The 12,284-nt window shown below is 37.3% G+C and overlaps 1 protein-coding gene across 1 annotated transcript in view; it reads right to left on the bottom strand.

Moving 5' to 3' along the window:
* LOC100760475 (receptor tyrosine-protein kinase erbB-4) overlaps nt 1-12,284 on the bottom strand; it is a 658,968-nt gene that overhangs the window by 46,344 nt on the left and 600,340 nt on the right. The window contains exon 21 of the mRNA XM_035438839.1: nt 1,105-1,260. Within this exon, the coding sequence (XP_035294730.1) occupies nt 1,105-1,260 (156 nt within the window). The remainder of the gene's footprint in view (nt 1-1,104; nt 1,261-12,284) is intronic.

Consider the following 12,284-nt stretch of genomic DNA (forward strand, 5'->3'; position numbering starts at 1 on the left):
GAAGTAAGTTTAAATCATAGGTGGCTTGATAAAGACTTAATGGTGACCAGGCACTAAAACTATAATGAATCTTGCTTTAGACAAACCTTACAGTTGTATGTTCTTAAGACAGGTGAAGTCATGTGATTTATAGACTGCTATTTTTGAGAAATGTTGCTGAGAATTTCAGAGCTGTTGTTTCAAACCACCGTAGTTTGGTAGTAGACAGATAAAATAAGCTGATAAGATCAGGGAAAGGTCAGATAATTTCTCAAAAATGAAATCTTTGTATTTTATAAAATTTTGTTATCTTACTTTGTGGCAGGATTTGAATATGGACAATTATGCTAGAAGCCTAGAGTGAATCAATGCAAGGTACTTAGAAGCCTATTATTGCAAGTATTTATTTATGGTTAAAAAAGCAATATATATAATTAACGGATTCATATATGTAAATAACCTTTTTATGTTAGCTTCATAGGTCACTAGGGGTTATGAGTTCATGGGTTTGTGTCATTGGCCTGCTCTAACAGAGGTTTCTTCAGTCCAAGAAAGATGGATCTTCACATACAAATTTCCCTAATTAATTAGCTAAGAATGCAGATTATTCAGCAAAAAAGACTTATAATTAAGATATGGTAAAACCATATGGTGAGGGTGACATGCAGAAACACAGTTGTCAGGCAGAACATGAGTTGGAGGGTTGGAAAAGGTAGCTAAAGATCTAACTGGATTCAACCTTCTTCAATATTAGTAGCTTAGCCTGTATTTTGTTGCACAGCCAAGTGATAAGCAATGTAGGCAAATCATTCACTATGATATAAGTGAAATCAAAGCAATTATACTCTGTAGTTGCAAGGTATCATTTTGGGTTCTAAGAAGATTAGAAATGAGAATGGCCAGCTTCTAGATGAATTATGATTGTTGGTAGTTCCTAAGCATCTCAGGACACAAGACACTGTCATTGTGTAATAGTTCTATAGTCTTGGGATAAATGGGAAAATGTTTATGGCCTGTGTTAAAGGTTCATGTTCTGAGACCCCAAGAATCATTACACAGTTGTTACTAGAGACAAAGAATTATCTTACTACATTTTTAAGAAATGTTGCTCCCAACTTCCCCTACCTTGCCACCATCAGCGTTGTATTCCTTTTCATCTCCTTCCAAGAGTCTGGCTAGTCCAAAATCTGTGATTTTCACATGATTTGGGGATTTTACTAAGACATTACGAGCTGCCAGATCCCGATGAACAAGCCGTCTTTCTTCCAGGTACATCATTCCCTGAAAAAGAAATCAAGCCCCACAAAGGGAGTCACTTAGTGTCTTAAGGTCTTTATGTTATAAAGACCTTATGTTATGTTTGATACTTCATTTATCAAAGGGAAGGCAGAATCCTGGAATGCATTTAAAAATTTAAAATAAAAGTAAACAAAATGTTGTGGGATGTGGCAAACCACAGATAAGTTTTGGACTTTTGCTCCTGAGTTCCTCTGAAGAAAAATGAATTACTTGAAAATGGGCTAAATGTATGCCTGGTTTTCTCTGGGACTGAATATCCTTTTGGAAACATTTTCATTAGTAAGGTATGCAGGTGTCTTAGGAGATCAGGTAACTATACTTGGACTTACCTACATACCCCTCATCATTTTCTTCTCTATAGTTTTTGTTAAGTGTCATCTTCTTCCTACACAGTCATCCCAAACAATCACAGCTATCCATAACTACAAAAACTTTCATTCAACATTTAATGGCACCAAAATCATTTTCATGGATTCTCTCAAGGCTGAAGAATTATATATATATATATATATATATATATATAATATATATTTACTCATTATGCACAGAATAAAGGATACCCTAGGGGTTCGTAAGAGTCTAATTTTAAATAAAAGGCTTCTATGACATTGGTTGTCATTATGGGAACTCAAGAATGAGAGTACATATTTATAATGACCCACAAATTAGCCTTTAATATGGCATCTTCATAAAACCACACAACCACACAGGGAAAATAAAAATAAAATTTATTGCTGATTGCTAATGAGATGGGGTGGTGGGTGAGAAAGCTTGGCATTTTTCTTCAAACAGAAATATTAATCTCTATACAAATCTATGAGAATGTTGATCCATAGAAATAGTAATTTGTTTATTAGCTATATTTTAGCAAGCAGGAAGATAAGTGTTGTTGTACCTTTTATACAAAGTTTATATAAAGGCAAGGTAAGGAAAATCAGGCCTAGATTAGGTAAGAGTGAACATGTTTTTTCACTGAGGAATTCAGGTGAATTGTATATTTGCTTTTTTTTTTCAGCTGTAAAGTGTGGTCATTCAAAAGCATATTAGAATTATAATAAAAGTCTGGGGCACACTCCCAGTCCAATTACAAATCATTGCTGTTGGCAGTTAGCATTACAACCACACAGCTCTGAAGGATTAATGGTTTCTGATATCAAAACAAAAGCTGGGGAAAACAGACACATAAATCACACAGGTCAGAACATTATGAACTGTGTACCCGGTGTAGTGTAAAGAGAAGATTGCTTCACACAGCTGCAGGAGCCAGCCTCCACAGAAATGCCCATCAAATACAACTGGTGGAGATACCATCTCATATGGTCCAATCAGTCAACAGCCAGGTGACACCACATTTATTGGTGCTTTCTGAAATCAACTCACAAATAGTATTTATGGGATTTTTGCCCTCTTTTCTAAATACTGCTGTTTTAGAACCTAAGGTAGGATATTCAAAAATAAGGTAAATCCAAGAACATACAGTTCTTTCAGGACATAGAGGATCAGAATTAAATAAGCTTATTGCCTTGGAGATGACATATTTTCACATCCTTCCAAATAATTGCATCCTTTATATTCATAAAAACCCCACCATTTCCTTTGTTACTACTATCAGGACATAGCAAGCATGTTGTCAATATACTGCTATTTAGATCTGCGTGTATGCATAGCACACATTATGTTCTGCACCCTGTGCTAGCTACTGGGGAGGTAAAAGGAATCAAATGAGATCTGCACATTAGAAGATGACAAGGTGAATTACTAAAGTGGGAAGAAATAAATAAAACTGATACATGTGGCAAGGAGCATGTAGAGCATTTAAGATAAGCTGTATCCCGAGGAACAGTGTGTCAAGCAAACAAGAGGGGAGAGAATTGAGAGGGGTACCCACAGCAGGCTAAGGCTTGGAAGGAAAAACTGGAAAAAGAGAACAAGGAACTGAGGCTAATTAACATGTGCACTTGGCCAAAGGCCTGCCAGTCTGTAACTCCTGGGAGGGCAGTGGTGAGCAGTAAGACTGAAACAGTAAGAAGAGATCCAAGAAGTGCATGTATATGTCACGGACTTAATGTGAGTTTTGACCTCTGTATTTTCCAATCTACACTGAGTTGATCAGAAAGTCAACTTTTAAAGGGAATGTTTGTCCAGATTTTTACTGCGTTCCTAGAAGTCTCATTCTGGTGCCAATACAGAAAATGGATTTGGATTTTACACAAATGGAACCAACGGCAGGAACCATTGCCAGAATATGCAAGCCTTGACAAGGCTGGAAATGACAGCTATAAATCCATAGTCTATAAGTTTTAGCCATTTCCATTTATTTTCTTAGCTCGATACAAGGCAAGGGTTGTTCTTTTTAACTGAACAACAGGTATGCCATGCTGAGGACACCTGGTCTCAATTATTCAAGATTCTACCACTCTACATTACCTCCCTCTGCTTTCGTTTCTCTGGATCCTACACATGTAAGAGACTGATTCTTCTACTGAATGAGGCCAAAGGACAACCAAGGAGAGGATAATTTTAAGGCACAGTTACAGGCTGAAAGGTTCATCCTTGGTAATTGAATAATGGAAAAGGAGAGTGATTTTGCTTTTTTATGCATAGCAATTCGTTCAACTAACACTCAAATGGAAGTATATTTTATATATTTCTTAAAGGACATTTTATGTTTAATTTACATGTAGAAGAATTGAAGAGGAGAAGAGGAGGGGGGAGGAGAACATGAAGGATCAGGAAGATTGAGTTGGGGGGTAAAAATAGATGAGCACAAGAAAAGAGATGCCTTAATAAAGGAAGCCAGTATAGGTTTAAAGAGAAATTTGATACTAGGGAAATGTCCAGAGATCCACAAGGATAACCCCAAATAAGACTCTAAGCAATAGTAGAGAGGCTATCTTAAATGCCCTTCCCCCATAATGAGACTGATGATTACTTCATCAGTAATCTAGATGATTACTGATGAAGTAATCAGTAATCATCTAGATTACTGATGAAGTAATCTAGATCCTTTATACAGTAGCTGATGGAAGCAGAAGCAGAGATCCACAGCTAAGCACTGAGTCAAACTCCTGGAATCCAGTTTCAGAGAACGAGAGAAGTGACTAACAAAGGCGTCAAGACTATGCTGAGGAAACCCAGAGAAACAGCTGACCTGAACAAGGGGGAGCTCATGGGCCCCACACTGACAGCTGGGGAACCAACATAGAACCGAACCAGGTCCCCTGAATGTGGATATCAGTTAGGAGGTATGGTCTATGGAGTCTATGGAGCCTTTGGCAGTGGGTCAGTATTTATCTCTAGTATATGAATGGACTTTAGGAGCCCATTCCCCGTGGAGGGATACTCTCTCAGCCTAGACACATGGGGGAGGGCCTAGGTTCTGCCCCAAATGACTTTACAGATTTTGATGATCCCTCATGGAAGGCCTTACCCTCCCTGGGGTAGGATGGGGGGGCCAGTGGGGGTCAATGGAAGGATGGGAGGGAACTGGAATATGTAAAATAAGATTGTTTCTAATTAAATATATATACGAATTTTGCCCATAAGTATGTGTTCAAAATGCATTCAGTGCTTACAGAGGCCAGGCACAAACACACACACACACACACACACACACACACACACACACACACACACACACGATATATGTATGTATGTATGTAATTATGTATATCCACAGACAATTAGTCGTGAGCAGCACATTAAAAATCATCGATTGTGTGAATGTTTTTGTCCCTTCCTAATTCATATGCTGAAGCTCTAAACTCTGCAGCTATGGTATTAAGATAGTCTCAGAAGTGATTAGATAATAAAGGAGGGGCCTTCAGGAGACTTAATGCCCCTATAAAAGAGATCCCTGCTCTTCCCCGAGTGGAATCATGATGACTATGGTTAGGATTAGGGCGAAGGTCAGTGGGAACAAATTTGTTTGCCAGCCTCTCGTACATGAAATATTTATTACATATAAACCACTTGATTTACAATATTGTGTTATAGCAGTCAGAATGACTAAATTCCTTTGATTTTGAATATTAATTTCATTTTAAACTATGGGTATGTGCATGGGTACGTGCACATGAGTTCAGCTGCCCACGGAGGTCAGAAGAGGGCATCAGATCTTGTGGAGCTGGAGTTCCTGTCCAATGTAGTGTTGGGAATCAAACTCTATTCTTCTGTAAGAGCAGTATATATTCTTAATTGCTGAGTTGTGCTTCTAATCCTTAAAACACTTTTGAAATGACATATTCTACAATAAAAAATCCAAAGGTCTAAAAGTTCTTTAACTTTCTTGATTAAAATAGTCTCTAGATAAAAGAGTATCTTGCATCTTACTACAACTTGTCAAGGAAAACAATTTTCCTCAAAATAATGAGATCTCAATTCAGAAAAAACAACTGACAATGTACATAGTTTCCCCAGGCCCCATCTACTTGACCAAGTCAGTACTACTAATAACAGAAGCATATGTTATTACTAAATTACCAAAACACATTTGTATGGTTCCTTTGTCACTATGAGACACCACTGTGCAGATACATATTTCTAAGTCATTAGGTACTGCTGCCACCTTAATCATGCTTTCACACCCAGAATTAAAGTGTTGAATTATCTTTGGATTGCTTATAAAAGGTTTTCCACAATACAGTCATTAAGACAGGATTTTTCTGACTTGAAGAGCTCATTAGAGTCAAAATTTCTGTTAAATTCTTTCAAAATAAAATTATTCTTTGAATTAGCGGGATGCAACTAAGAAGACAGATAATTACTAGAAGTAACAGTGACAAAAAATAAGCTGCATGAAGTCCCTGGAAATAGAAGATGAATGAAAAGAGTTTGTTCATCACAAGAGGACACAACACTGGCTGGAAATGAAATCTAGTCTTCTGCCATGACCCAGGCTGGCCAGCTCTGGAGAGCATGAGAACATCTATATCACAGCTCCTTAGTAGGAGTTAATACTCAGCACACTTTTAACACAGCAGGTGCTAAAGAAAATGTTTCTACATCTGTGGGGCAACTTGACCCTATGAACCATGTATCATTTTATTTCTACTATAAATATGTGAAAGCCAAGATTACCCGAGGTCATGTTACTAGGTCTAAGCAATCTAACTAATGAGCAATAGATAGAAGAAGGATTTTCTCTCTTTTACTAGGATTCTAAAGCTTATGGATTTAAACTTGGGCACACAGAAATTAACAAACTTACAATTTAGGTAAGGCTTACAGCTGTATAAAACATACTTTTGCAGGACAAAAATAAGTTTTTTTTGTGAACTTCGGGGCATAGTGGAGTTGACTGACTCTTTAGGAAAAAAGTATACTTAACATTTAACTAAATCATAAATTTGTTTAGAATTTAGCTGCTTTTAATTGTATAAATTTGATGTTCTCAATTTTCTTCAGCCACATGGTATAGAAAATGGAGGATTAGGTCTGATTATAAATTCTAAGCAATTGTCTGGTTTAAACCCCAGGTCTACAAGGTTCTAGACAGCTGATCAGAGCAAGCTGTTTAATCTCTTTATCATCATGTCCCTCTTCTGTAAAGGGCCATAATAGCACCCATTGCCCAGCTTATTGTGAAGACTAAGTATATGAAGCCCTTAGTAGGTGGTTTATTGTAACTGTAGAACATGTAAACTTTTATCGGTGTTCTATAGATAAATATCCACAATCCTTGATTAGACAAACACTGCTCTCAGTTAGTTCCTCTGCCCATTTCAAAGAAATCTAGGATCCACAGTAGGCATTAAAAAAAGTTTGCAATGAAACAAGCACCCTAAGACTTACCTGCCATGATTAATGTGTGGGTACAAATTTCAGAATTACTACTATTCAAAGTCTCACTTTAATAATGATTCACTCTCAATGTTATTATATAAGGATAAAACATTATTAGGGAATATATTAAAGGCTTGGTGTTCTTCATGAATATATCACAGTTTCAAGGAACTTACTGAAGATAAAGGTCACAAATTAGACAGCTATACAAATCCATGATGCTAACAAATGTTTCCCACACATTAATAAAATGATCAAGTTGTTCACCTCTTAACCACACAGCATGGAGGGGAATCTCAAGGAACTGTGATTTAGGAATATTTTGTTGACTTCATGACCCAAGTCTTACAAATGTGTTTTTATCCAAACTTTTAGCAATTGCACCATTTCCTATGTTCCTTTACTCATCCCAGTTAGAGTGCTGACTTATTCCAAGTTTCCTCACACCTCACCTAAGCAAGTTAGGAAAAAGTAAAGTTTTACCATTGGTTTTCAAAATTACACTTTGATAACAAAAATCCAAGGGAAAATATTCTTACAGTTAATTTAAGTTTTAATGTATGGCTTGTAATCAACTCACATGAACTGTTCTCAGAAAAGAAAACCAACAAAATACTTAATTTTAGAATTCCTAGCATGGAAGAACACCTGGCAGTGACCCTCTTTTCTGTCTCATGACATCTGAGCGGAATCCGATGATTAGTATGTTTTTATTAAATGTAAAAATGCATTCTGCCCAGCTGCAGAAAGTGGAAGGAAGTCAGCAAGGACAGGACTATTTGTGACAATAAATATTTGCTTCTCTCATATTTTCCAAGTAATAATTTCATCAAACATGTGTGGAGCTAAAAATTTCGGGCTGTAGTCAGCTCTTGGGCGCTGATCTTTGGAGTGAGCAAAAGCACATTTAAAAACAAAACCCAAAACGCTTCTCATTCTGATCATCCAAAACTTTCTAAATAGCAGGAAATGCAACTTCCAGTGAAAATCTCTCCCATCTCTCTTTCTAAAAGCAATTCTTAGCAGGAAAACTCCAGATATAATGCCTACTGCTATTAGGGCTAAAGGTATGAGCATGTTCAAGAGAAGAAAGGGAGCTTTTTGTGTGAAGTCACTTAATTTATCCAAATTAGGCATGAAGGGAAACTATGGAGGCTCTGGGAAAAAGCCAAGTGGGGAGTCTTTTATCCATTGGAGTTTGTGGTGGAAAGAGCACAGAATGGAAGGCTGTTAGTGAGAATTACTTGGCATATTGCTAAGCAGTGCATGGTCACAGGTACTCATTTCATATAAGCTAGAAAAGTGACAATGTTTTAAATGACCTCTGAGGTTAACACTAGCTTTATTTCATTGCACAATAAAAGGAATTACAAAATATATCTATTCTTTGATGAGGAATGTACTGTGTATATTTATCTTTTTGATTGTTAAATAAAATACTGTTTGGCCAATGAGACAGCAAGTAGACAGGACTAGGAGTCAAAGAGGATTCTGGGAATGTAGTAGAGAAGTGCTGATCCAGGCAGGAAGTGACATAGCAAGGAGACTCATATTTAAGCGAAGGAGAAACAGGAAGGGCCCCCTTTTTCCAGTTTGCCTCCTCCAGAGGCAGCATGTGAGCCATCGGCAAGGAGGGACGCCAATAAGGCATCCGATGAGATAAGTCTTATAAAACATATAGATGTATGATAATTGAGACTGAGCTAACAGATGAGAATCCTAGTCATTGGCCAAGCAGCTTTGAACCTAATACAAGTTTCTGTGTATTTATTTGGGCCTAACTCAGACAGGCGGCTAGCGTAAAGCTCACACGTGGCGGTGGGGCTCAGGCAGCTTATGGTGGAAAGATTTATCGTAAGAATTCTCCAGTACTAACTTTTAGTCAAATACTAGAAACAGATAATAGTTTCTCCTCTTTTGCGACTTGAATATATTTACATAACAGTACGTTGGACTCGTCCTGAATTTGAGACACCAGACTACAGAAATAAATAGTGGCCGATCACTGGATGAATAAATTCAGTCACTTTCCTTCTTACCTATGAGACAATCTTGAGGATTCAGGGTGTCACAAAACAAAAGTACTTAGGAATTCAATATACTAAGATGAATCGGTTCAACAAATACAGAACCTCAAATTCGTTATTCTTGTTGAAAATATAATTAACCCCTACAAGGAAAAGAGTCAGTTGAAATACATCTGTTACTCAGCATTGTTGGGAAGTAGCTTGAGTTTCCCATTCTATTTCTCCCTATTATTTCTCTCAGATGAACCAGACAGGTCACATGGTTGTTTTGGCTGATGCAGAATTAGTTCCCATGGTTAATTCTCATATTTCCTATTGCAGTCGTGCTCCTCTAGAAATTGTGTTAGGCTGAGAACTTTAGGGTTTTATATATCAGAACACCAGTTATCAGTAATTTTAATAAAAAGATATAAAATACTTCATGATTCAATTTTTTTTCTAAAACTAGTCCAAGTAATGTAGCCTCAGTACTTGTCTGTAGTAGGTCCAACTGTGTGCTTCTTTAAACCAGTTCAGAACCACATATATACCTTCATCTCACGGTGTTACCTGTAGTCTTAGGGTGCTGACACCCCAACCTAGGCACCAATGAAGCTGTTTTATTGGGTGTTCTCCCTTTCACAAAAAGAACAGAGCCATACCTCTTTGGTCCATTTTGAAGAGCTGTTCCAGTTCCAGGACCCTCCACAGGATTGCAAATATATACAATTTTACCCCAACCCCACTATTTGCTCTGTCCATTACTGCATTTCTCACTAAAGCAGATGCTTTTCCTAAGAGCCCTCGCCAAAAATCCTTCCTGAATATGAACCTGTCTTAGAGACTGATTGCAACAAAAAAATGTAATATCTATCCACATGTCCTTTTATCAGAACCTCTGACAGACAAAATTTTTGTTAAAGCTTACTTTGCTCTATAATTGATGCATACTACCATCAAAGTTTTCCTGTATTCTCCATTCAGGTTCCATTCCTGCTTGCAATGTAACAGTTCATGATGTTGCTTTTAATGTGTATTCTTGCTATCTCCCCATGTCTTCATTTTCACTTAGCTATATTGTTTTAAGTTTTATGCTACTTCTAATATATAGTGCATGGATTACACTGCCATGCTTTATTCATGCTGTTTTAAATTCAAATATGTTTCCATAAACAATCCAGCTTATTTTCAGTGTTGTATTAAATGTTCTTATAAAGTCAGATATATAGACAATATTTGACAAAAAATTGACATATATATCTACACACAAATATTCGTATCCTTATTAATTTGTTGTCCACTTTTGTATCAATGAGCATTTTATTTCCCATCTCTCTCTCTTTCTCTTTGATTTATTCGAGACAAGGCTTCTCTGTGTAATAGTCATGGTCATCCTGGAACTCCCTCTGTAGACCTGGCTTGCCTGGAACTCACAGAAATCTACCTGCCTCTTCCTCCCTAGTACTGGAATTAAAGGCCTGAGCCACCACTGCCTGGCAAAATTTCATGTATTGCTTTAACATTAAGGCATCAAATAATTACTCAATTTATATAATGGTGTTGATTTATTTAACAATATAACCTGTTGGTTATACAATGAGATATTTTAAGCAAGTTATAATAATAGAAGAATAATGCAGAGAGATTTTTTGTTAACAGTGACATTGAAGTCATATGCAGAAGATAAACTTATTTTCTTATGTTTCTATTATATCAATTAGAAGTATAAAAGAGTTAACATATTTCACATGTATTCCATGATGGAATTCTAAGTGCTCCATACATATAAAAGCACAAAATCCCAAGATGATATGAATATTCATATTTTATTATCTCTTTCTGAAGAAGAGTCAACTGATATGCAGAAAGGTAAAAGAGCTTGCCCCATGATTGCCATCAGTGCTTAATAAAGCTCATAGGACCAAGGGCTGACTATAGACTATTTGATTCCAAAAACAGTGATCTTAAACCTTTTCCAATGGGATTACACAGAGAAAACTACAGTCTACAGACTATAAAATCATCTAGAACCCTAACAAGACAATGTATTTAGCAAGACAATGAGTGACTAACAGAGACAACAAGTACTATAAGAAATGAAAGAGAAAACTATACAGAATATAGTACAAAATAACCACTTGTAGCCTCTACACAAACCTATTCAGTTTTGCTGGATTCCCTAAGGAGGGTACCTCTGGAGCCACTGTAGAATCACACTATGCTGGCACATTGTTTAATGACACGGACACATACAAGAATGAACTCACCAGGCAATTCTGTCATTAGACAAACATCACAGAGCACACCTTTTCAAATCTGGATAGGGTCATTCAGTTGTGATGTGGGAAGAGAGTTGGTGTATTCAAAATGTACAGGGTGCTATCAAAATAAAGCAGCATGGATTTTAATTTTCCTTTCTCTTTTTAAATTTTATTTTGCTAGATGTGGTGGTTCATGCCTTTAACCCAGCATTTGGGAGGCAGAGACAGGCAGATCTCTGTGATTTCCAGGACAACCTGATCTACAGATCTACCTAGGCCCATCAGAGTTACATGGTAAGACCTTGTCTCAAAAATATTCATAAGTTATTTTACAACTTGTGTGTGTGTGTGGGGGGTATGTTCACACACGTGCGCACATGTATATAGACATCACTCTATGTACGTATACACACAGAGAGAAACACACACACACACACACACACACACACACACACACACACACGATATGTATATATGTGTGTGTACATCTCGTCTTAAGTAAGGTTGCCTATGTAAGCATGAGTGGGGGTTATTTGCTTGCGTGGAGCAATGTGCCAGTTGCTACATTTCTGAGGAAAATGACTCCTCCTCTCCCTGCAAACTTTAACTGTCTATAGCTCCTCTAGGAATGCCCTAGGATTCCCCTTCCTATCTGAATGCAATGTGGATGGGCCAGGTTTAGTACAGGGCTTTGTGCAGATAACCACTGATGCTATGAAGTCAGGGATGCATCAGCCAGGTCCTGTCCAGAAGACAGAAACTACAGCAGCGCTTCTTCCCACCCTGCAGCTCTTTCCAACCCTCTTCTGTGATGTTCCCAGAGTCTTAGATGGGGGATATAGATTCCCATTTAGGGCTGAGCACTCAGCAATCACTTATTCTTCACATATTGATGAGTTTTGATTCTCTGCAATGACTAGGGTTTAGGCATGTGATTTTCTAAATAGAAGAAATA

The sequence above is a fragment of the Cricetulus griseus genome, chromosome 2 (genome assembly GCF_003668045.3).
Source record: "Cricetulus griseus strain 17A/GY chromosome 2, alternate assembly CriGri-PICRH-1.0, whole genome shotgun sequence".
Taxonomy (NCBI): Eukaryota; Metazoa; Chordata; class Mammalia; order Rodentia; family Cricetidae; genus Cricetulus; species Cricetulus griseus.